Source organism: Muntiacus reevesi, chromosome 14 (assembly GCF_963930625.1).
Source record: "Muntiacus reevesi chromosome 14, mMunRee1.1, whole genome shotgun sequence".
In the NCBI taxonomy this organism is placed as follows: domain Eukaryota; kingdom Metazoa; phylum Chordata; class Mammalia; order Artiodactyla; family Cervidae; genus Muntiacus; species Muntiacus reevesi.
This window is the reverse complement of record NC_089262.1, coordinates 12,980,110-13,006,569: the sequence shown is the minus strand read 5'-3', so window position 1 is coordinate 13,006,569 and position 26,460 is coordinate 12,980,110. Positions and strand designations below refer to the sequence as shown.

Here is a 26,460-nt window from a genome sequence, read left to right as displayed (position 1 = left end):
ATTATAGGGCATGTAATATGATGTTACATCAGAGCTGCAAGGTAAATGAGCTTCCTATTTCTCAAGGCCTTGTTCTGTCTGGAATTTTAAAAGGTCTTTTAAAATTTAAAAAAAAAAAATAGAAAATGGAAATATTTCATGGAAGTAAGGAAAACATCTAATACTTTCAAATAATTGTGAAATACCTGAACCCAGGAGGTGGAGGTCGCAAGCTTACTACCAACGCAAGCTTAACAACCCTAAATGGGAGGTAACAGGCTTGTGCCTGGGTGTACAATTACTTTATTACTTCTAATAATTAATTTATTTACTATGCTAAGTAAACTTTAAGAGATGGGGGAAGGAGTGCAAAATAATACGAGAAAGACAGGCTAAAATACATGCAGACATACCAACCCCTCATTCAAAAATTATGAATTTCCGGAGGCAGAGCATTTACAGGGCACAGCTCCAAGTGCAGGGCGTTTGCGAGCACACAGGTTACACGCCTATGAACGTAGACGTGCACACGAGGCCTTCTGTATCCTTTAAGGTACAGTGATTTCCACGCACCCTCTCCCTTCATGAGATGCCTCACGTTGCGGGCCTGGGCCCTCGGGTCGCAGCGCACCAGTGCACATAGCCATGCTGGATGCTGGCTTCTGCTGCCTGGCTCACAGTTCTGAATTTTTAGGTAAAACATTCAGCACAGCTCTTATTTACCCTGAAACCACTGGGACAAGTGTCATAAAACAGATTTTTCTTTCTTTCTCCTTCTATACTAAAAAGAGACAGACTTTTCGAGTTTTGCTTTGTTGTTTACAATCGTGACGTCTGCAGAGGAACCTCAGCTCACAGTTGGCAAAGTCGCCTGGGGGCCGGTCTGGGCCCCCCAAACGCCGGCGCGCCCAGTCTGGGCGCCTTTGGGCACGAGGCCCGCATCCCTGCGCGCATTCCACCCCCTTCCCGTCCCCGCCCCTGGATGCAGGTCCCCGTCGCCCCTGGACACCCTGAGAGAGAGATGCTTGTTTTCTGGGTGTCTCCCGCCCGCCCAGAGCGAAGCCTCCATCTCTCCCGGGCCCCCAGCTGTCCAGGTGGGCCCCAAGCAGGTCCCCGCCCCGCTCTAGGCGGCCACCCGGGGATGGGGCTGGAGCGGCGCCCGCTATGGGAGGTTGCGGGGGGGTCCTCCCAAACCCGCTCCTTCCCGGCCCCTGCGCGCCCCATCCCTTCCCAAGCACCCGCGCTCCAGCCGCCCGTCTCCCACACGTCCCAGCTCTTCCCGGGACAGCGCGGGGACCCCAGCCCCCTCTCTGGCCCCGCGGGTCTCGGGAGTCAGGGCTCGGCCAGGGAGCCGGGGCGGCCCCGGGGCCTCCCGATCGCTGGGTGCGCTCTCCTCCTCAGGCGGCCCCCCGGCGGCGCCCTCGTGTGCAGGCCGCGCTCTGGCGCCGGGCCCCCTCCAGCCCGCTTTCCCCGCAGCCCCGCGCCGCCGCCCCCACGGCGCGTCCAGGGCACCGCGCGGCCCGTGCGTGCGCAGCGCCCCCCGCGGCCGAGCGGCGCGCAGACGGCGGCGCCGGGAAGGAGGGCGCCGCCCGCCCGCCCCGGCCCGGCCCGGCCCGGCCCGGCCCCTTCCCCAGTTCGCCGCCCGGCCCCCGCCCCCGGGGCCGCCGGCCGTGTCCGCGCCTCCGCACCCGCCCCTGATTTCCTCCGCGCGGCGGCGGCGGCGGCGGCGGCGGCAGCGCCTCGTGCGCGCGGTTATTTATTTCCGGGCGCAGAGCGCTTATAATGGAGCCGCTGTCAGCAGAGCCTCCCGCCGCCGCCGCCGCCGCCGCCGCCGCCGCCGCCGCCGCCGCTGTCCCTCCTCTTTTTTTTCCCGGCAGATCTTTGTTGTGTGGGAGGGCAGCAGGGATGGACTTGAGCTTGAGGATCTCCTGCTAGAGCAGCCGCGCTTGGAGAGAGGGCGCCGCAGCCGCGAGGAGGAGCCGCCGCCACCGCCGCCGCCCCGAGGCCCCTCCGGACCCGGCCTCCGCGTCCTCCCGCGCCCCCGCCCGGCCCGCGCCTCCCGGCACAGTCCCCTCGCGGCGGCAGATGTGTGTGGGGTCAGCCCACGGCGGGGACTATGGTGAAATTCCCGGCGCTCACGCACTACTGGCCCCTGATCCGGTTCCTGGTGCCCCTGGGTATCACCAACATAGCCATCGACTTCGGGGAGCAGGTAAGCCCCGGCCACCCCCTCACCCCGCACTGGGCAGCGGCGCCCCGCACTCTGCACCCCGCGCCCAGCTCCTTGCGCCCTCTCTGCCTTGGCCTCAGATGCCCGGGCATTTGGTGGATGGGGACAGAGGCGAGTCACCTGCTCCGCGAGGCTCTTTTTAAAATCCTAGAACATTTGGTGGGGTTGACAGCTTGTCAAAGATGACTTTCCGGCATTCCATTCCCCCTCCCTCCTCCCCCCGATTATTCAGCAGACTTTTCCAGCTCTCGTTGGAAAACATGAAAAGCCCGGAGGGCTTGGAACTTCACCTATAGAAAGGTTTTTCGTGCACGGAAGGAGTATTATGTAATTTGTGATTATGTAAACCTCTGGTTTGTGAGTAAAATGTTTCTAATAGCTTGAGTGCCGGCGATTTTATTTACCCGAGTTTGTGGTGATGGTGATGATGGGGGGAATTTTGCATTAGACTGTGTTCAAGTTGATTTCCCAGGTACTAATACTTTTTTTTTTTTTTTTAAAGCTTGTGTATGGATTAGAGCTGTCCCAAATGTGTTCTGATCAGCTAACCATTGGCCATCTCTAGTTTGGGGTTTCTTTCTTTCTTTTTTTTTTTTTTTTTTCCGTCTTGGATCACCAAAGAAGGGGCGCACATTTTTGTTTGTTGCCTTCTCATCCTTGTTTCTTTTTCCTGTTTCCCCCCATTTCTCTCCATGTGGCGTCATTGCAAATCGAGCGCTGCAGACTCCAGCAGCGGGGCTTTGGTGCTTGGCCCTTCCCACTCGGCCGGTGGGGACCGTTTTCGCAGGCCTCTTGCGGGATGCGGTTGCATCTTTAAGGCTGGGAAAGAGTGTTGAGGGGAGGGCCAGCATCTGTCACCTTGATGGGCAGGTGTCCGAAAGGCCCCAGGGAGTGATGGAGCAGCCCCTGCCATTGTCCTGCCGTATTTCTTTTCCTTTAAAGCAACAGACTCGAAAGGATGTTTGTATAGAAAAACCATCTATGTAGATGCACCTTTAGTTAAAAAAAAAAAAAACTAAAATAGTTTTTCAAAAGGGGATACATTTGACTCCTCCTTTTGGTGAGTATCTGCTTCCTTTGTCTCTCTGTGCTCAGAACTTTTGACTGATGAAACTGTTTAGCTACCTTATGCTTAGCCCACCTTAAAAGCTACTTTTTTACTTGGAATTTTATTGCGGACAAGTGTTCACAACGTAGCAAAGCCTCTGGAGACCTCTGTCTAGCTAGGAAACCAGCTTAGTTCTTTTGATGAAATATTATGTCTTTTCTGTTGCCACTTTGCTCTGCCAGCACCTCCCCAGGGTCCCCCAAAGGCTCCACCTTCCCCCCTCCCCTTCTTGCATAATTAACTGGTGACTTTGGGCATTTCCTCTAATCTTTGGAAAGGTTTTTTAGGCCTGAGTTTATCACATTGCACATTTTACACGACTTAAGTTCTATGTGTTCACCTTAACCTTTTACTATTTTCTTATCTTCTTGGAGCTGCCCTAAAGGCTCTGAGGTTGCTCAACTGATCCCTTCCTCCTGAACTGTAGTGTGTGTGTGTGTGTGTGTGTGTGTGTGTGTGTGTGTGTGTGTGTGTGTGTGTGTGTGTGTTATAGGGATAACTGGGAGAAATGAGTATTCTTTGCCATAATTAAACGGCCTGAAACATACCACAGTGTTGCCTCACATTTGCCTTGATTTAATGCAAGGTGATATAATTAAGAATTTTACTTTAGTGTAAAGAAAGGCGCCTCCCTGAGGTCATAAAAGGGAGGCTAGACATGAAAGAATTGAAACTCATCCTTGAGACGCTAAACTCCTGTTGTAGGTGACATAAGCAAAGTGCTAAAAGAGTCATCTTGTTTTACAGAAGCAAGTTTTATCAACAAGTTTTTTTTTTTTTTTTTTTTTTTGAAGCCCTTATCCCTTAAGTGCCAGTGTATTTATGAGGTTACAGGCTGCCTGGTGGTGGAGATAGTTTATCAGAGTTGAGAGTAGAGAGATGGAGGGAAGAAATTGATATGTTTCCAAAACCTTGCTTTGCCTTCTGGCATCAGATGATAATTTGACAAAATAGGGCAGTGTGCAAAGAACAAAACTGACTTTTTCTTATTGTAAAACTGAAGGGGAAGATTATCAGTGTGAGCTAAAGAGTGACTGTGTCTTAGGTGGGTCCTGAACAAAAGAACATTTTAGCCCAACTGCTTTGAGGCACAATAAAGAGGAGGAAAAATGATCTCTTTATATGCAAATATGGGTCTACTTTAGACTTCTGAAAGCATGCAGCTCTTGACATGGAGGTTTATCTAGTTCTCTAGACGGATGGACACATGTAGGTTTCTACCTTCTTTCCAAGCAGGCAGGTGTGTTACACCTTGCCCTGGGTGAACAGTGATTCACATTTCAGTAATTTACTATTCCTCAAGTAGGCAGGTGACATGGGTGTCCAGAGATCGAAACAGCCCCTGGTACACAAGCTTTTGAGAGGATGAAGAAACCCAAAATTCAGAAATAAAGCATCTCATTAGCTTTTAAGTCTTAAGAGCAAAAGGATACTGAAATGATTTTAAATGTTTCTTAGGTGAAGGTTTTTCTATTCATAAACATCTCCATTTGTGGTTTCTTTAGAAAATGTGGACAGAACTTTTAAAATGAAAATCCAGATATATGCAAGATTCCACTGAAATTTGAATAAGCTGCCCATGTGACCGTGTGAAGTTATTAGAGTCATCTCAGAGCTGTTAGTGTTGGGGGGGAAGCGCTGTGAAAAAGCCTGTGACAGTCCATCCAGGGCCTCCTGATGGTTTTCCGTGGACATTATCTGTTTTGTATATCTTTTCCTGTACTGTTAAGGTCAACCAAGGAAGAAACCCAAATATTATGGAATATTTATTCTAACAAAATCTTGCATCACACTTTTTGGTTTTGATGGTGGCAGTAATTTGGAGGATGGGGCACGTGTTGAATTTTACACTGAAAAAAAAAAGGCTATATGGAATAGAATGACCTGCTTCTTAATATTAAGCATAGGCATCATAGAAAAAAATGGACTTCCCTGATGGTCCAGTGGTTAAGACTCTGAGATTCCAATGCAGGGGACAAAGGTTTGACCCCTGGTCAGGGAACTAAGATCCCACATGCCATGCAGTGAGCCAAAAGGAAGAAGAAGAAAGAAAGAAAGATAACACACCCTTTATTGCAGAAACTAAAGTAATGTTTGTAGAACCCTTTAGGTGTGTTGAACACTGAAAATTGTACTATATGTGAAATTATCATTTTGCCTCTATTTTTACAGATTGAGACTCAAAAGGATTCATTGCTTCCATTCATCGAGCACTTCATTTGTATTTGTAACATCTCAGCACACGTTATATATGAGAAAAGAATCAGAGGCCTAGGCATGTTAAGGCATAAGTTCACACAGGCAGTGCGGGGCAGAGTCAGGGTTCAAACCATATCTCCCTGGCCCTGAGCCATTCTGGCCTCTGCTTATGCACTGAGAGCCACCCCAGGAGTTTTCTTAGAGATTTAGAAGCAAGTTCTGGCTTTTCTAAGTCCCAGACTTGGTTTAGATGTAATCTTAGCTGTCGTATTTTGAATTTTAAAAGACTCAACAGATGTAGGATGGTCATAACAAAGTCTTTCAGGAAAAGGAGATTGTGACCAACAGGGTCATATAAGAAAGGCTCAATTATCTAGATCATTAATTAAATCAACTCTGTATCTTACTATTACAAGATCAGCATAGCCTTTGGTTAAAAGTGAGGGGAAAAGGTAAGACACAACTGATATTGCCCCAAATTGTGCAGAAATCACTTAGTCTTTATCATTCAAGCGATACAGATTGCTCAGGAAAGAAGGAAGATGCAGAGATAAGTTTTGAACCATGTATTTCTTCAGAAGTGTCTGCAAATGTCCATTTGATGTCACTGTATTCAGAGGGCTGTGATTTCTGTTTAAAATCAAACTTGATACAAAGTCCTTGAATTCCTTAAAAGCCAAGTTCACCAGATTAAGTAGGCTAAATCAGTCACTTATTTTTTAAGGTATCTATTGACACTTAAAGGTGGCGCTATTGGTAAAGAACCCTCCTGCTAATGCTGGAACCCTAAGAGACACGGGTTTGATTCCTGGGTGGGGAAGATCCGCTGGAGGAGAGTACCCCCCTCCTGTATTCTTGCCTGGAGAATCCCATGGACAGAAGAGCCTGGAGGGCTACCGTTCATGAGGTCGCAAAGACACGACTGAAGTGACTTAGCACACACATATGCCATGACACTGAAAATGTTAAGGACGGCTTTGCTGTGGAGACTTGAAAGAGAAAAAAGATGAAGATGGTCTCACTGAGGAAGAAATGTGTTCTGCTCAGTGCCAGGCAGTTTGACACCCAAGTGATTGCTTGTTATTGCAAGTTATTTCAGATAACCCTGAGTGAATCAATCAATTTGGTTGGGACCAATATGATACATGAAAGACCCAAGTTATCTGTGAGCGAAGAGTTTTGCATATGAATTGTTAATTACTAGAGTAAGATGTGTGACAGGAATGTTTCACCCAGCCCCCTTTCTTACTTGTGAAACCTTTAGTTAGGTTTCCATGGTATAAGAGGGTTTCAAATTACTAACATCACAAAATGGAAAAAAAGAGAGAGAGAGAGAAGCCCCAGAAAAGTAGCTTAATAAATATTCCCGTTGTCTACTAGTAGAGAAATGAACTCCAGCCCACCCCAATTTTAAAAAGGTCTCCAGGAGGTATGGGGATGTTTTTTAAGTGAATGTTGTACATGGTGCTACCCACAAGTGATGGAAGAGACATCCCCGGGGAGAGCTTTGCCCTCAGTAATAACAGAAGTGGCCATTGCATGTTTCACTTTCCAAAGTACCGACAGACAGAAAAGGTGATCCCAGAATGAGTTTCTAAGTAACCGTAGGTGAGAGACTTTTTTCCACCTTCATCTGTGCTGTCCTCATGGACTAATCTCAAAACAACATTTCTGTTTTCGAATTATTAAAGTAACATATGCCATTTAATGTTCGGTTTGCTTGTGGGCTCAGCCGTGTTCCACTCTTTGCGAACCCATGGACTCTAGCCCACCAGGCTCCTCTGTCCATGGGATTTTCCAGGGAAGAATACCGGAGTGGGTTGCCATTTCTTTCTCCAGGTGATCTTCCTGACCCAAGGATTGACCCAATCTCTTGCATTTCCTGCATTGGTAGGTGGATTCTTCACCACTGTGCCACCTGGGAAGCCCCCAAAGTTTGGTTACATGTTAAAAAAAATTGGGGGAAATGTAAATTACCTCTAAAGCTACTGTGAAGAAAAACCCCTTTAATATTTTAGATATCTCCTGCCTCTTTTTTTTTTTTACATTATTAAGGAGATATATATATACATATATATGTATATATGTTTCACAGAACACACAGGTATTTTCCCCATACCACTTAAAGTATTTAACTGTGGTTTTAAATAGCAGCATAATTTGTGATTGTATGAACATGCATAATTTCCCTTGCTGTATATTCTCCTATTTAAATGCTGAGGTTTTTTTGTTTGTTTTTTCCAGTGTAAACTTAGTGGACATCTTTGTGTAATAGGTAGATAATGTGTTTTCTCTGATTGCCTTGGGCCTTATGCCTGGCATAATTTGATGCCTGTTTCAGTTTCTCATCCATACATAGAAAATGAGGTCACTGGCAGTCTGTATTTAGTCAAGGACACTGTGGCCCTCCTTAGTTCAATTGACAGTTACTTCTCCACTGTGTTTTCCCAGTTTTCTTTGGAGGTACTGATGTATTTGCATTTAAAGTACCTCTCTTTCATTGCAGTTAGGTAAGTGGATTATTTCTAGGACCTCAAAGATATAATCTTGTGGTTCGTTTCTTTACTCATTTATTTATTGGGGTGGTTTGATGAGCAACCTAACTACTCCTTTGTCAGAACACTTCTTCCTGCAGAAGGTAATCTAATACTTCATGCGTCAAGACAGTATCTAAATCTTTTTCTAGTAATACATCAAATTCTTTAAAAGCAGTTTTAAAAGTATACCAAATAATACCATTTATGGTACCATTTCACTTTTTTGATGTGACAAGCCCAGTTTTATATTTGTGGCCAGTAATTGGTTTCCGTGTCTTTTCGCTCTCCCTTGTCTGATCTGGGGCAATGGGGTAGGTTATGTTGGGATGAGAGGCGAGAGGTCATATGTGGAAAGTCATTCCTTAAATGTCCTGTGTAAGTCAGAATAAATACACTTGTTAAACTTATACCAGAGTGACTTGGGTCATGTCTACATTTTAAAAAATCAACTCGGTCATTTTTTTAGCACCTGTAACTTTGTTAGTTGATGCAGTGTTGCCATAATGCTGCATTTTCTGGATATGAGCTACCTCTCTGTGAGTGCATTTTCATGATAATCAAAGCTTATCCCTTAAAATGCAGATCACTGGTTTTCTTTCTGTAGCATGAGATTGTTACTGCTGGAAAGCTATATTGCACATTTTCCTACCATATTAAATAAATACTAAATGCAAATCACAAAGAACGTCTTGCTGGTGACTTGTGAATGTCGTGCAAGGCAATCAGCTGACAAGATATCCACTGACAGGTGATATTCAAAATACTTCACAAAGAGTTTGGCCAGTTTAAATAAAATAATATTATTTTATTTATAAATAAAATATAAATAATAATTTATCTGTTTGGCCAGATAAAATAAAACTAATAAGATAATAATGAATGAAAATAGCAAATACATGTTGAATACTTGCTTTTTCATTTTCTGCTTTGGATCTGCTCTGGACCCTAGAAACTCAAATCCATTAGAAGTCCATGAAAAAAATGAAGAATATATAATTTTGGAGGCCTCCCTTGGGGGAAAAAAAGCATATATACTTTGTGACACTAGCCCTCCTCTCCTGGCCTAATTTTGTTTCTCTTCTAGAGAGATTCTAGAGTCAGTGTCAGGTAGGTGACATTTGAATAAGAGAAGCATTTGGCACAGCCCCTGCTCCCAAATCAGGTCCTAGTTGAGAAAACATACCGGAAACACTTCTGCAGTCAGAGCATCACAGAGCATGAAGCCTCATTGCACACTGCAGTTTGTGATAAGGTGAAGCAAGGTATTCAGCACTCAAAGCAGCCCACAGTGAGTGTGTGGTCTTGGCGATGAAATAGTAAGCCGTAAAGAGGTAGTTCTCACGGCTTGTCTCCCCTGCCTCCTTCTCTCCAAACCCTCCTGTCCCCAAGGTGGGTACCACCTGTCTATAGAGGTGAGAATCCCGTGGACAGAGGAGCCTGGCAGGCTACATACAGTCCATGGGTCACAAGAGTTGGACACGACTTAGCGACTAAACCACCATAGAGAGAAGAACAGAAGTCACAGGACAGGGAAATTGGTGGACTTCACATCAAGCCGTATAAACCCCAGGTTTTGTTCCTGGTTTTGTTTTGTTTTTTAATAGATATTTTTGGTCATGCCTTGTGGCGTTTGGGATGTTAGTTCCTGCATGCATGTGTCAGTCAGTCATGTCCAACTCTTTGCAACCCCATGGTCTATAGCCCGCCAAGCTCCTCTGTCCATGGAATTTTCCAGACAAAAATAGTGGAGTGGGTTGCATGCTCCAAGGGATCTTCCTGACCCGGGGATCAATCAAACCCACATCTCATGTGTCTTCTGCATTGGCACGTGGGTTCTTTACAACTCGCACCACCTGAAAAACCCCCTTAGTTCCCTAACCAGGGATCAAACCTATGCCCCTTTCACTGGAAGATTGGAGTTTAACCCCTGGACCCTCTGGCAAGTCCCTCTGTTTTATTTTTGCTGTTTCTATGGTTTGGGGGTCATTCAGCTGCAATGCCAACAACCAAGTACCATTCACAATGCTGAGAGCAAATGCGCTTATAATGACCAAGACTGCAGTTATCTCAAGTCAGCTGACGATTTCTGCCTCACAACTTTCTGGTTCTATATAGTTGCTTCTCCATGCCAAAAATGTTTTCCAAGTCCATCTTGGGAAGGGAAATAACTTACTTATTTGTCAGGGCAAAGGTGGTATTTATTCCACTAGATAATGAGCGTGTACATCTGGTCCAGGAAATGCCATGTGGTCCCCAGGGCAGATGGGCCAGCTTCGTTTCTACTGGGGGAGTATCTCTTGGTCTCAGTTACAGCTCACAGGGTCTAGCCGGCTTTTACATTTTTCATGGGGTTTTCATATCACAAGATTGGCAAGGCTTTCCGTGAGAATGACGCCCGGCGCTGTTGCAAGGCTGTCTTCCTGTAGGTGGGTTTGTCAGTATGAACGTGCAGCCCTCTTACCGAAGTGAGTCCACATCTCTATCCCCAAGCTGGGGGTGGATGAGGGGCTGGGTGGACGGCAGCCGTTTTCATCCCTCATGGATGGGGACTGCGGCTGGCCCTGGGGACCTCTGACTCCAGGCTGGGAGGAAGTGAACAGCAAAAGTAGGACTCTGGCTGAGAACTTTCAAGGATGACTTAGAAAGGTGAGGCTGAGACTCCTCAGGGCGTCCAACTGGAACTAAATGGCTGGAACGCAGAATGTGTACCAGCAGATTAAAGGAACTAACTGAGCCAAGATGAGAGGGACAGGCGTTGTCTCTGTGGCCGTGATCTTCCCGGGATGTGAGAAGTAAAGGTAACTTACCTTGCGAGGCACCCAGGAAGGGTTGGTTTGGGTGGGGGAACTTTCAGGATTGTGGTCCAGCATAAGCATTTACATGATGAGAGCCGGTCACTCCTGATTTTCTTAACTAAAGAATAATGCGTGTGTGCTAAGTCGCTTCGATCGTGTCCAACTCTTTGCAACCCTAAGGAATGTAGCCCACCAGGCTCCTCTGTCCATGGGATTCTCCAGGCAAGAATACTGGAGTGGGTAGCCATTCCCTCCTCCAGGGAATCTTCCTGACCCAGGGATTGAACCCATGCCTTTTGCAGCTTCTGTATTGCAGGTAGATTCTTTACCACTGAGCTTCCCAGGGGAAGCCAAATAATAATGAACCCACATCAATAAGCTTGTCAGCATCCCTGCTCAGCTTTTTGTCTTTTTTTTTATTATTATTATTTTTTAAGAAATATACCATTAAATCTAGGGAAGTTTCTGAGTCATTTTTTTTCATTTGCCAATTGGCATAGGTGTGGCTGTTTAGTGTTCTCAGAGGTGTCTTTAGGGTGATAAGAAGTATGTATACTGTTGACCGCTGCTCCATGAACAACCCCAAGATCTGCTTGCCACCGGGCCATGCATTTTAATACAGGGGAATGGTGATGTGGAGAATCTAAAATAGCAGATTACAAAAAAGGAGAAAGAAAGTCATCTGAGTGCTTTAAATGGTTTGGCAGGAAATTCACCGTGGCTGGGACACAGCTGCCTCCCACGACGTGTGGCCTAAACTTGACATTTTATAATGACAGACAGTCCAGAGGAAGGTAACAAATAACCATGCTTCATAAGAGAGTGGTAGCTGCTACCTCTTCAGGATCCTAGCCAAGTCCAATGCAGAAGCAACTGAAAAGACCCCTTGCCACCTGCTTGATCCAAAACAGGGAGTCAGAGGTCTCTGCTCTGCTTTAGACTCACATTCAGCTCTGTTTCCCTGCAGCTCTCCCAGGGAGCTTGTTTTTTCTTGGGATGGTTATGGTTCCACCCCCTCCCGTTTCCTTTGTAGGGTTGCATCACCTGGAGTCCCACGTGAGGTCAGGGTGGACCTCCCGGCCTCCCACACTGAGCCTCACATCTTTGCGTGTCAACACCACCTGCACCTCACACCTCTCCGGCTGCTTACCAAACCCAGGGAGGTTCCCTGGTGCTGTTGGCAGTTTGGCCCAAGTGTTTACCAGGCTTCCCTGGATGAGCCAGTGTTTTAGGAGCCTGGACTTAGTTCCAAAGATCCACTGTAGGGCCCCGAGCGATTGGTGGCTGAGATGCAGAACCATTTTTGTTTTCCTAAAATTCATGATTAATTGCTTTCAGGCTTCATATGTCCTCTTGCAGGGGAGGAGGCTGTGTTTCTTTCCTTTTTCCATTTATATGCAGTGAAATGTACAGATCTTACGTGAACAGTCCATGAGTCTTGAGCGATGACAAATGTATACCCGTATACAACCCACACCCTGATGGCTCAGTGGGTGAAGAGTCCGCCTGCAATGCAGGAGACCCAGGAGAGGTGAGTTCGATCCCTGGCTCAGGAAGATGCCCCGGAAAAGAATATGGCAACCCGCTCCAGTATTCTTGCCTGAAAAATCCCACGGACAGGGGAGCCTGTTGGGCTTCAGTCTAAAGGGTCGCACAGAGTTGTGCACAACTAGGCAACTAAATGCACACACACCAGTCAAGATACGGAGCGTTTCCGTCAGCCCGGAAGGTTTCTGGTGCCCCCTCTCCCAGGGGCAGCTGCTGTTCCAAGTGCTGTGGGAGCCTTTTTAATTGCTCGGACAAAGCGACACGCGTGCCTTCGGTCCCAGATAACTGAGTTTGATACTGCTCATTGTTATTACAGACTGTAGCCCTGTTTCTCTTTCCTGCTGCACAAAAGGGCTCAATCTTGTGGATTCTAGTGGGTGTAAGGCAGGTGGACAATTTGACTTTCCGTGTGAAATAACTTTTCTCCTTATTTGGTACGGTTTGGTGCTTTTAATTCTTCAATGAGTGTACACCCGTCAGTTATATGATCATTTTGATTTTCAGATATGCTTCAAAATTAAAGTCTGCTTAGAAAGCTGGCATCATAAAATGAAGGGTGGTACGTACATACAATGGACTCTTTCCAGTCCTAAAACAGAAATGAAATCACGAGGTATGCAACAGCATGGATAAACTTTGATGCTATGTGAAATAAGCCAGACACAAAAGGACATGGTTCTGTGTATGTGGATGCCTCCACATGTATGCAGTACCTTAAATAGTCTTATATCATAGAGGCAGAGGGTGGAATAGCAGTTACTAGGGTTTAAGGGAGGGAGGAATTCGAGCTATTGTGTAATGCGTACAGAGTTTCAGTTTGGAGACAAAGCTGAAGATGGATGGTGGTGATGGTTACACAATACTGTGAATGTACGTAATTCCACTGAACTGTACACTTCTAAATCAGGGATCCTCAGCCTTTGAGATCTTAGTGCCTGATGATCTGAGGTGGAGCTGATGTAAGAATAATAGAAATAAAGTGACAATAAATATAATGCACTTGAATCATTCCCAAACCATCCCCCCCCCAGCCCGTCTGTGGAAAAACTTGTCTTCCACAAAACCAGGCCCTGGTGCCAGAGAAGTTGGGGAATGCTACTTCAAATGGTGAACATAATAAATTTTATGTTATGTATATTTTATCAAAATTTTAAAATTTTCATGAACTGCATAAGCTGCTTGGAAAGCCAATGGCTTTTGAAGAGGGCCTTTCTTTAAAAAAAAAAAGTTTATTAATTTTATTCTAGTTATAGTCATTGTATAAAGAAGGAAAATAAAAGTATAGAAAAGAAAGGGCTTCTCTGATAGCTCAGAAGGTAAAGAATCTGCCTACAGTGCAGGAAACCCGGGTTCAATCCCTGGGTGGGGAAGATCCCCTGGAGAAGGGAATGGCAACCCACTCCAGTGTTCTTGCCTGGAGAATCCCATGGACAGAGGAGCCCGGCAGTCTACAGTCCATGGGGTCGCAAAGACTCAGACATGACTAGGCAACTAACACTTTCACTTTTCTTCATAGAGAAGAAAATAAAAATATATAACATAGTCTCTGGACGCATCTCCCCCCAGCACCTAGAGCTCGTGCTGTTTATTATTTTACTGCTTGCCCTTCTCATTTCTTTTCTATCTGTATATTCTAAAACAAAATTGCAGCCTTTTTCCATTTTACCTCAGAGGCAAGTTTCCCTTGATTTTTCAGTATTCATCTCAAATGGCATTCTTTCACAAGGATACACCATTCCCAAATTAACTGACCCTCTGCAGCTGGATTTCTGTTCCATTCTGTTACGAACAGTGCCCTGAAACGTGTTTGCTCAGGAATCTGTGTTTCTGATTATCTCTTTGGATTAACACTAGAAATGCCTGTGGGCTGGCGCCCCTTTTCAAGGCTTCCCCTGTGTGTGACCCCACACGGCTGTCCCAGTTGACCCAGTTTCTCCTGCAGTCGTCCACTGGATGCGGACCCAGCCTGAGCGGGCATTCCCACCCTCAATACTAGAATCGGTGTTCTAGTTCTCTCAAAGCCACGTGGTACTGAACTCCTCCAAGTGACTTCTTGTATGAAAAGCATGTTTTAAATGCCAAGAGATCAATGCAGTGTTTCATCATGTAATACTTTTAAATTCTTGCAGGCCATACATTCTTTCCCGGAAGCACGTATCAATACGTTCACTGCCCAAAGTGGAAGAGCTAGTTGCTTAGTCGTGTCCAACTCTTTGCCACCCCAGGGACTGTGGCCCACCAGGCTCGTCTCTCCATGGAATTCTCCAGGCAGGAAGACTGGAGCGGGTTGCCGTTTCTTTCTCTACAGAATCTTCCCGACCCTGGGATCGAACCTGGGTATCCCACATGTCAGGCAGATTCTTTACTGTCTGAGCCACCGGGAAAGTCCAACCACGCGCCCGCTTGGGGCTGGACATGAGCCCGGGAAGGAAGAGGGAGGGAGTTGGTTTGACTCTTGTATATCTGGGAAGATACCTGTCCCTGCAGGTTTCAAGGCAGAGAAAAGGGCTTTTTTTTTTTTTTTTTTAATGAATCCAGTGATGCTCAAGAAGTGTGCCTCCCAAACTTATTGTGTGAATTCATGGGAGGGGGAAGGAAAAGTAACCCATCTTCCAAGGTGTCAGGTCCTGCCTGAGACACCTGGTGTGTACTGTGGGGGTGTCCCCACCCCCACTTTAAGGATGAACAGATTGAATAGCTGTGCCGGGTCATTGAGCCTCTGCAGAGCCGCCAGGCTCCTCTGACCGGTGGCTCAAGCCTGGAGTCTCAGAGGAGAATGTTTGGAGTTGCCTGTGTTCTAAGGAAGGGTGAAGCTAGTGATATTTAGGGGAAAGGGAAGATAAAAGGTCCTCCTCTCTTTTCTACTCTCCTTGGCTGTGACTTCTTCCTTTAACCCAATCACCTTGCTATTTAGAGCCCACTTTGGAGAAAAGGGGCCGCGTGGACCGAGGGAGATGGTTCAGGCTGATTGAGAGATGCACTGGATTCCTGTGGTTTCTCCTCTGTAGTTTCCAGCAGCGCTGCAAGCTCACCTCAGCATGGCTGAGAGAAAGAACTTCCACTTCTGCCAGGCCTCCTGCACATGACCTCCTTCGTCTGTGCACCCCGCCCGCAGCTCTGTGACCTTGAGCAAAGGCCTTGACTTCTGGGGCCTTCAGTTTTCCCAGTTGTTAAATGGGTGTAGAGGGTTTCCATCCCTTCTTTTGAAAGTGTAGACCACCCAGACACTGGACACAGAAGAGCTTTGAAAAATATGAAGAGCTTTGAAAAATATGTAAAGCAATATGCTAGGGCTTTATGCCAGGCAGGCTGCCGCTACGCCTGTTTATTTTCACCCATCCTTGACTAGAGCTGACCTTTCTCCCCTTGTATTGAATCTGTGCCTTGCCTTAAGGGGACTTGTTAAACTAGGGCCAGTTAGGGGCACGCAGAAGTATGCTAGAGGACAGATGCTGGAAATACTTGGCTTTTACAACATGTGTGTCAGCAATATTTCTGCTGGGTTCCCCCACTTTGGGGAAAAGATGTTTACGGCTGCATCTACTCAGTAATACTTTTTTTTTTGTTTGTTTTAGTTGAGTTACTAAGACTTAGGTAATGTGCTTTTTGAAATGATAGGTTAAATTTCCATTTGCTCTTAATCATAGGTGACTGTTTGGCACAGATTTGGGGGAGGGTGGTTACAGGGATCACTGACTGCTTCTCTAATCTAGACATACAAACAGGACCAAGCCTTTTTCAAAAGGCTTCCCTGGTGGCTCAGATGGTAAAGAATCCAGCTGCAATGCAGGAGACCCTGGTTTGATTCCTGAGTCAGGAAGCTCCCCTGGAGAAGGAAACGACTACCCACTCCAGTATTCTGGCCTGGAGAATCAAAGAGTCAAACACGACTGAGCAACTTTCACTTTCTGGCAGTAACACACCAAGATGTTTGAAGCCAAATATGGGGGCTGCTTAATGAGATGAAGGTTGTCACCCTCTTCCTTAGGTGCTTAGTACATAATTTTGGAGTGTGTTCACTATTAAATGGAGCATCATTTCACTATTAATGGATAATATGGGACACAGTGGGCAAGGGTGTCTTCATGAATGTGTTCCTTCAACAGGTGTTTCTTGAACACCTGCGATGTGGCAGGTCCGGTGCTAGTCACTAAAGATGAAATAGGAAAAAGACTGACTCAGCCCTTGCAGGTGCAGTAATTAATCCAGAAAGGCAAACAGACAAGCAGGCACCTATCAAAGAATGTGATCAAGTCTGAGATAGAAGAAGAATAGGGTGTTTACCCCAGGATCGTAAGTGTCAGGTCAAGCTGAGACCAGAGACCTAGAGATCTTGCTTCTGGAAAGCAAGAGAATTCCAGGTGAAAAATGGCAGATGCTTGATATGACTGGGACACGGGACAAGCCAGGAGCAGGCAGGAGGGCGGGTGGCCAGGTGAGCAGAACCCAAACGGGGGAGGACCCACTCAGTCAGGGTAAGAAGTTCTGCCTTGATGGTTAGGGCAGTGGGGAATTTTGAAGGGTTCTCAGTGGGGGTGTGGTTTGCTTGGATTTGCCTGTTTGAAAGGTGGCTTTGGTTCCAGTGTGGCTAATGAATGAGATGGAGGTGAGCACAGAGACGGGGAAACCAATCGAGATGCTCTAGTGGCCACCACCAGACAGACAGACAGAGGCGGATGACCTCAGTAGGGCCGGGGCAGGGAGGGAGGGCTACAAGAGACATGATGTCTAGAGTCAAACGGCCTTGGCCACCGATCGGGTGGGCTAGGAGAAGGTGAAGCCGATGGTGATGTTACCCAACTTTAAAAGAGCTGGTTTGGAATGAAGAGAGTGAGTTCCATCTCAGTCGTGTTAGTTCATTGATGACTGGATTTAGTGACGTTTCAAACTTGCTTGCCTGAGAGAGAAGACAAGTTATGCATAACGGTGAGAACAGTGATTAATAGTATCCGGATCACATTGCTGCTATTTGTCTCTCTCTCTCCTGCCCTTCCTCTCAAAGGGGCAACTCCATTATGTTATCCTTAAATGGGAGCTTTTTGCATTTTTACCTAAATGCACATACTCTGAGTATTCATTTTTTTCCTTCACAATGTAAAAAAACTTTATTGTAATACAGTCATTTCTCAGCCATTTGCCTTAAAGGAAACAATGATTGGAAAATTCAAAACCACTTCTGAATATTTGGCGTTGGACTACATCTAGGACTTTGGGGGGAGCATGTTTATCTGCTTCATCATCGTGCTGTGCTCAGGATACTATTACAGTTAGACTCGGCGCCTGGTGACAGCAGAGAGGTGCCATCTGGAATTAAATTTGATGAGGCTCCATAATTTCGCTCCATCTCTCTGTATATTAAATGTTTACTGGGTAAACGGCAGAGAGGGGACCAACCTTAGAGGGGTTCTTTTTATGGTTTTATATTTGTTTGTGTGTTTGTATTTGGTATTGTCTGCAGCTTACAGCCTGGTTGTAATTCATAAACCTTATTGAGAATACATTTTACTCTAAAAATAATATGATAAATTGTGGGAAGATTTCCAGGCCAGTCGACCAAAGTTACATAACCCCTAATGTTATTAAAATATTATCTATTTGCACCAAAAAGTAGTAGAAAATCATGCTGTTAGAATAGTAGTCTTTGGGGAAAGCAGTGATGCTGAAAAATATTATTTATCTTAATTAACTTTACAAACAGTTGGCTTCGTAAAACGTAGGGAAGGTGCTGGCAGTTGGGAGGGGAAGAGATGGGTCCCCAGGCCTTCGAGACTGGATGAATTTAAAATCAGAATGTCTTTTCCATCCGCGTACCTCATTAGCTGTAATCGTGGTCATTTGAGAACTCATAAACGGGAGTGTCCGACAGTCCTTGGAGGATGACTTGACAAGACTTGGAAGAGAGATGTGAAACAGATTTCCTGGAGTGGAATTAACAGGAGGGACTGGGCAGATTCCCCTGGATGAACTGTGGGAGAAACGGAGAGTATGAGGCTGGACGCCCCTGTAGACTGCTGTGGGACCCCTGCTTCCTGCTGGCATTGGGGACTCAGGGCAGCTGGGGTGGGGATGGAGATAAGAGGAAGGTCACGTGCCTTCATGCACTTCCATGGAAAACCACTACCTGTAACCTGGAGGCATCTAAAGTCTGCAGAGCTGAGCCTCCCCTGCTAGTGGGACGGGGAAGGCAATTTTAAATGTTTTCATGTGGAAAATAACTCTGATTTCTTTATGGCTAGAGAAATAATTGCTCTGCTGGTCACAATCAGTAGCTCCCTGGACTTCAGAATTCATCCTCCCTGCTCTCTAATTTATTGTGACCTAACCACTCCAGTATTCTTACCAGGATAATCCAATGGACAAAGGAGCCCGTTGGGCTCTAGTCCATGCAGTCGTAAAAGAGTGGGAAACAACCAAGAGACTGAACATGTCTTAGGTGCCTAGCTGATTTTCAAGGGCCTTGCCACTTCTATATCATGTTCCTTTTCTGCAGTTAGTCTGTAAGTGGCATTCAAATTCTAATTTTAAGTGTGTTATCACTGTTTTCTAGTGAGAATAACATTTTAAAACAACTACTGATATTTATTGATGTAGGCTTACCTGTGCCTTCATTGCAATTGATATCTTCTTGAAACATAGTCAAAATGAAGCATTTAATAGTAAGACACCAATAAGCTACTGGGAAGCTGAGAACTGAGATGAGACTTGGGGGAAGTGAAAATATTTTCTGTAATTGGACCATATCCATATTGTAAAAGGAATATCTCTAATGTGTGTGTGTGTGTGTGTGTGTGGTGGTTTAGTTGTGTCCAACTCTTGCAACTCCATGGACTGGGAGCCTACCAGGGTCCTCTGTCCATGGGATTCTCCAGGCAAGAATACTGGAGTGGATATCCATTTCCTTCTCCAGGGGATCTTCCTGACCCAGGAATCAAACCTGGGTCTCCTGCATTGCAGGTGGATTCTTTAGCAACTGAGCTACAAGGGAAGCCCGTGTGTGTATATGTGTATATGTATGTGTTAGTTGCTCAGTTGTGCCTGACTCTGCGCGCCCCTGGACTGTAGCCCACCAGGCTCCTCTGTCTGTGGAATTCTCCAGGCAAGAATACTGGAGTGGGTTGCCATTCCCTTTTCCAGCGGATCTTCCCCACCCAGGAATCGAACCCAGGTCTCCTGCGCATTGCAGACAGATTCTTTACTGTCTAAGCCATGAGGGAAGCCCTGTATGTGTGTGTGTGTATATATATATATATATCCATATATGGATATATATATATATATATGTCCAAATACATTTGTTTGTTTCTTTTTCTAAGAGTCAGCCAGGGTTGTTATAAATACCTTAAATTAAAAGGGAGGTGTAAAACGAATGTTTAACCCAGGTTTGTTTTTTTTTTTAAGTTCAGCAGAAATGGTCAGTCTTTTCTCAGGATGCTGTAAATGAGCAGGGACTGGTGTGCCTGCAGCACAGAAAGCCAAACTCTGAGAGCAGGCGTTTGCAGCAAAGTTAGGGTTTGTTGCAGGGCGTCAGGCAAGGGAGCGGGAGACAGCCTCAGCTCCGCAGCCACTTGGTCTTTCGGCTGGGGCTGTTTTTAAAGAGGAAGAATCGAGAAGCTGGGGTTAATCATCATCTCGCGACATCTCCTGCCATCACTTGATTCTAGCCGTATGGGTTCAGGGTGTTCCCCGCCCCCTTGCCTTCTCTGGCCAGGTGTTCCATGGCTTGGGGGTCTGTTAGCTTATCTTGCTCGGGAGAAGCCACCTGAGTCCCTGTGTTAATGATTATATCTACAATAGCGATTATAGTACAGTAACGGCATTAACAGCAGCAATTTTAGTCTTCTGATTATGGTCAATGAGTGTTCAGTTACCCAGGATTAAGGTTGGAGGGGACAAGGAGGGGAATAAAGTTTTGGATAGAGAGATTAATCATCAACTCGGCAAGGGAACTCAGATTGAGGGGGACTCGGTTTTTCTCTTTGTTGTTGTTTTTTTCTTTCATGATCCAGTTGGATTTATTCCAGGATTATGAGGGTGATTTAACACTTGCATATCAACCAGTGTGGTGCACGACAGCAACAAAAGGAAGGATAAAAATCACATGATCAGCTCTCTCTTTTTTTTAACACCAAAACGTTTTGTATGGGGGTGTAGCCAGTTAACAATGTTAAGGTAGTTCCAGGCGAACAGTGAAGGGACTCAGCCATACATATACCTGTATCCATTCTCCCCCAAACCTTGGGGGGGGGGTGTCTCAATTTTCATGCAACAAAATGAACATTGCCCTTTCCCTTCCCTGGGGCACACTTCACATTTGGAGAGCACTTCACAGTTTATAAAATATATTCTCACTGAATGCAGTAGTTGTGGCACAGCCCCCAGGCATGTTGGGTGACCCTTCTGGGGAGAATCTGAAGCCATCAGCAGGGGATGGCTGTGAAAGATGAACCTGGACGTGAGAACCCAGTGGTCCCCACCCTCACCACCCCCTCCCCTCTCTGAGGCGAGCCTCATCTTCCTTCTGTGCCCTGGATGGTGCTTCTTCACAGGGGTCCCCTTGAGCATGGAGGAGTACGGAGTCCAGTCTTGGCGTTACAGAAATCGGCATGAGCTGTAGGGAGCTCTTGGGAGCCGGGGATCTATGCTCGGGTCAGCAGATCACAGCTGGAGGACCGCCTTCCTTCCCTGTGCGTCTCGCTGGACTAAGCCTCCTCTTCTTCCTCCTGTTCGAGGGTCTGCTCTATCCTCAGAACGAGGATGCGTGCTTCCCCTCCAGCCCTGAAGTGGGGTCACAGCCCAGACTTAGCCGTTCAGAGCCACTTGCTGGCTCCACCCTGTCCTCCTGGAAGCCTGTCCTCTTGTTTATTCACTGCTCTGTCCTTCAGCATCCCTGCCTGCAGCTCTGCCTTCCCCAAACCGCAGACAGTCTCCTCCTGCCCCTCCCTCTCTCCTCTGAACGTGAGTGCCTCCTGGTCCTTCCCCTTATCTATGCGGCAGAGTACCGCTGTCTTCAAATCTAATCAAGTGAAAAGAAAAAAAAACCCGCTCCATGTGGGCTTCCTGGGCTCCCATTGGCTGTACCTTCTCGAAGACTGCAGTTTCCTTGCTTTCGGCACCTTTTCATAAATCATGTCTCTCTCTCTTTTTTTAAGCTTTTTTTTTTTCCTTCCAAGCATTCATTAATTTCAGATTAGTCTCCCCAGGTTTCTGCCCAGCTGAGTTTCTTGCCTTTTCCCGGCAGCTGGCTCCAGAAGCGAGCAGCCTTCGTTCTACCCTTCCCGGGGCCTCCAGGCTCTGTTGCCCTCTGCACCTGGTCCGTCTCCACCGTCCACGGCATCTCCATGGTTACATGTCTGTCTCCCCATCCCCCCACGAACCCCTGAGGGCAACTGATGCCACCTACCTACTGTGAGGAAGGGGAGCTCCGGGCTCCCCTTCCTACAGCTTTCAGGAGCCTCAGAAGGCACGAGTGAGGTAACTGGGTGCAGTGAACCCCCTTCCTGACAACATACGCCATGTGACACCTGCGATTTGCTCAGGGTTGATGGGGCTGGCGTCTCAGTGTTCAACCAGGGTGGCCTCCCTCCTCTCCCAGCCAGGAAGCAGCTGAAACAGTGATGAATCTGGAGGGGATTACTAGCAGCACAGACTTGATATTTGGGCTTGTCAACTGGTCTTAAGTAGACACCTGGAAGATTGAATACCTTGAAAAACAGTTACTCTTGTGTTTGGGTGAGAAATCCTTCTCTGGTGAAATAAAACATACAGAATGATGCCTTATCGGGAAGGTGATTTCAGCCCGAGGGGAAAGGGGGTGATTTGTGACCACTGGAGCGCCAGCCTGATGCGGAGATGGTCTTAACCGTACAAGGTGCATCGTCCCAGGGAGGTGGGGGAGGGTGCCCAGGAGACCCCTGACCAATCCAGCCCTCAACCCTGAGAGTTCGCAAAGACCAGCTCCTCGTTAGCGATGCACATTAGACCAGTATCTCAGTGCACGAGGATCTTGTTTGATTGACAGCTATCTTCATCCAGGGCAGAGGAATCACCCTGCACAACCATGGCAAGAATTAGACTGAGAAGATCCAGATCTAATGTGAAGAACAGCATTATAATATTAGCTATTGTCTCCTAAGAAAGAGCATTCTTCACTTTTTGGGTCATCAGAGAGGGCTGTGGCCAAACCAAAACGCTCTGAATATGCCATATTGTATGTCATAGCAGTGGCAATATTACATGTTATAGCATGGGATTGGAACGGAATAACACTGGAGTGACAGTGACAGATAACTACCCAACACTGTTGCTATTAAGCTCGCTTTCCCTACCTCTATCTGTCCAACATTTAGCCTTCAGTTCAGCTCAGTTGCTCAGTCGTGTCTGACTCTTTGTGACCCCGTGGACTGCAGCACGCCAGGCCTCCCTGTCCATCACCAACTCCCAGAGTTTACCCACACTCATGTCCATTGAGTCGGTGATGCCATCCAACCATCTCATCCTCTGTCATCCCCTTCTCCTCCCGCCTTCAATCTTTCCCAACATTTAGCCTAATAACCTGCCAAAATTTCTGTACAAATAAAGTTTAGTAATCACAGTTTATAAGCGCTATCTCTATTTAATGTTGTAGGAGGGGAAAGTCCCTTGCTTTGTGTGCTCAGTCATGTCCAACTCTTTGCGATCCCGTGGACTCTAGCCCACCAGGCTCCTCTGTCCATGGAATTCTCCAGGCAAGAATACTGGAGGGGGTTGCCATTTCCTACTCAGAAGGGATTCTGATTTTGTTACATCATGATTTTGTTACATCATTTACTATTAACACAGAGGGAGAAAATGTTATCAGGAATAGAACTTGAATGCTTTCCTCCCCAAAATCTAAATGAGATGGCAAGAGACAAAATGCATTTGGGACTTAACCACTGCATCAAGTTTATAAAGAAGAAATCTGATCTCCAGTATATGCAGTTCCTTAGCAACTGAGGTTGAGGTGCAAGTCCAAAGGGAAAACCATGGAAATAAGAGTGGTATGTTTTTAAAACACAGCACTGTTTGGTAAACTAAACTCTGTTCTCTTTTCCCCGTGATATGACCTGTACTTGTTTGCATTTATTTCCCTTCTGAGGTTTTTAAATCATCGAGTACATAACCTTGGCAACATTCTATTCATTTTCTGTCATTTGGGGTTTCCCTTAGCCTGATGTAAAATATTTACAGGTTGTTTGAAATAAGCTAGATTTTCTTTTTAATGGGATGGAGCTAATTTTAAAAAAGGAAAGAAACAACACAGAACAGAAACCTTAGAAAGCAAAGCATGGATTTGCCATAAAGCTGATGGTAGGACTTCGAAAACAAAGCGTACAACCCAGACTGGATGAGAACAGTACAATTAATCCCTTAGTGACTGCCCGCTCCTCTCGTCTGCATGTCAGTGTGGTTTTCCAAAATATAGAGATAACTGTTTTATGCGTGTGCTGTTGTCCATTTTCAGGGTGGACAGCTCCTCAGCTTGGAAGCATTTTTGCTGCTTTTATCTCCTCTGAGATGTGTTTGCATTTTGTAGTTTTTCTGTTTGTTTTTAGTGGGGAGGGGGGTGAGATGCCGGGGAGGGTAGAGAGAGATGAAACACTCTTTTCCTTTCAATAGATCATGAAAAATAATTTATCCCTTACCTTTCCTCATAATGAGATGTCATCTGCTTCCTAGCAGTCACTCTTGCAAAAGGTGCAGTCATGACATTTGAAGTTTCTCATCATCAAAGAACAGTGTCCCATTAAAAAAAAAAAAGCAAACTGAGCATCCTTCCTGAATTTTTCCATTGTAGTTTTTTGTGGGATCTCCTAACGAGCTGTGGTCATTTAGAAACACACAGTCCTCCTTGCTCTCCATCCTCAGCTTGTCAGAGAGGCTGGGCCCCTGTCTGCAGGCACAGGACGAAGGCATCTGTCCCTCTGCCAGCCTCTGTGCTCGGTCAGCCTGAGCAGTAAGACTGTAAGTTGATGTCGCCCTGGCGGTTGTTGTGGACCCAGAGGACAGCTGAAGTGACAGCATCAGCCCCCGGTAGGGCTGCTCCCGGGGAGCACAGATGAAGCCCTGGATAGACACCATCCTTCTTGATGACGACCCTTTTGTTCACTTAGCAGCGCTGGGAGCTGGCTGCTTCTCTTGGCTGAAGCCGCAGGTCCTGCAGGAAGACAGGGTACCTTCCTTTCTTCTGCTGTCAGGGCCTGCTCATACACAGCTGTTATCCGGAGCACCGCGGCGCAGCTTCTGCAGCAAAGACTGCCTTTCAAGACCAGGGACAACTCATTTTCCCCTCAGTCATCTCTGTCTTCTTTACTGGCTATGTCATCACTCATTTTGGGGTGCCTACTTTGACCTCTCTTTCCCCCCACCCCGCCCCCCCCCCCGCCCCTGCAAGTATCAATGGAAATAATAAAGGTTTAGCTCTTGTCAACTAACACTGTGCCTTTCGTGGTTTATCGGCCGCTTCCTCTCCCTGAGAACAACATGCTGATTCTGAAGATAAGCCCTTCGTCTTACAGGACAGTCTGCAGGTTTGAAAAGCCCCGAACTTGAGGTTTATTCTTAGTGCATTTCATAGTGTGTCAGGTATGCGTGTTTTCTCTCAAACGAGTTGTGCTGGATGAAGTAGACTTGGTCTCTCATAGAAACAGCCCAAGAAACAATAATCAGTTGCTTAGCCATGACTTTTCATTTCCTCTTGAATTCCCATCCCATTGCCCACATAGAAAATAACTGCCAAAGAAATCCCCTGGAAGGCTGAATGACTGAAAAAGCACTTAGAAGTGGTTATTAAATAAATCTTGCCCGCTTTATATCAGAGTCCAAACTCCACTGACGGTTACACTGAATCCGTGTAAACGATAGGAATGCCTTCTTAAACCCTTGACTCATGGAAATAGTGTTCTTGGACACCTTGGTAACAGTCTGTAAACTTTAGGAATCATAGCCACTTCCTGGCACTTTGACATGGTGCTAAGAGCATGATTACCAAAAGATACTCAAAGGTTGGGCTTCCCTTGGCTCAGGCAGTTAAGAACCAGCCTGACAATGCAGGAGATGCAGGTTCTATCCCTGGGTCGGGAAGATCCCCTGGAGGAGGGCATGGCAACCCACTCCAGTATTCTTGCCTGGAGAATCCCATGGGCAGAGGAGCCTGGCGGGCTACAGTCCATGGAGTCATGAAAGAGTCAGACATGACTTAGTGACTAAGCAGCAACTCACAAGGTTAGAATTTGGCTGTGTCAAAATAAGAGTTTTCCTGGGCTCTCTTAGATGGTGAAAAGCCCACAAGGAGATTTTTCTGTGTCCAGGTTGCAGCACCAGGATTAATCTGTTACCTTTGGTACATCTCTGATCAGACTCACCTTAGGTCCCCTTCCACCTCTGTCCATTGACCAGTGTCATCGGACATTAAAGGGACCCCCAGAGAGCCCAGTGTGGGGAGAGTCCAGTTAGGCTCTGTCTGATTCCCTTGGTGGACTGGAATCCCAGAGGAACTTGGGCAACCCTGTGTTGCTTCTCCTAGGGCCAGAACAAAGAAAAAATTCCTCTCAAGTCATTGTCAACCCAGCTCTTTGTGTAGGGGGGTTCAGAAGACCCTGTAAGTTTGTGGCGTGCGTGCATGTATTCTTGGGGGTGCCGAGTTGCTTTAGCTGTGTTCAACTCTTTGCAGCCCCGTGGACTGTAGCCCACCAGGTTCCTCTGTCCGTGAGATTCTCCAGGCAAGAATACTGGAGTGGGTTGCCATGCCCTTATTCAGGGGATCTCTCCTTCCCTGGGAAGGGATCGAACCTGAATCTTTTGCAGCTCCTGCTTTGCAGGCAGGTTTTTTTTTTTTTGTTTGTTTGTTTGTTTTTTAACCACTGAGCCACCAGGGAAGTCCCTAAGTGTGTGGCCCTATGTGATAAAAGCAGCAGGTACTCAAGTCTTATGAGGAACTCCTGGACTCTGGCACCTAAACACACATACACTCATTTTGTTTGATCACTTTATATTGCCTTCTTGTCCTTGTCCTTTCTTAATGAAACCAGGAAATGTAAAACGAAC

General features: G+C 46.4%; 1 protein-coding gene across 1 annotated transcript in view; it reads left to right on the top strand.

The window, feature by feature from the left end:
* Positions 1-1,707: 1,707 nt before the first annotated feature.
* ANKH (ANKH inorganic pyrophosphate transport regulator) overlaps positions 1,708-26,460 on the top strand; it is a 162,178-nt gene continuing 137,425 nt past the window's right edge. Inside the window, exon 1 of the mRNA XM_065905535.1 lies at positions 1,708-2,191. Coding sequence (XP_065761607.1) covers positions 2,096-2,191 — 96 coding nt within the window. The 5' untranslated portion in view covers positions 1,708-2,095. The remainder of the gene's footprint in view (positions 2,192-26,460) is intronic.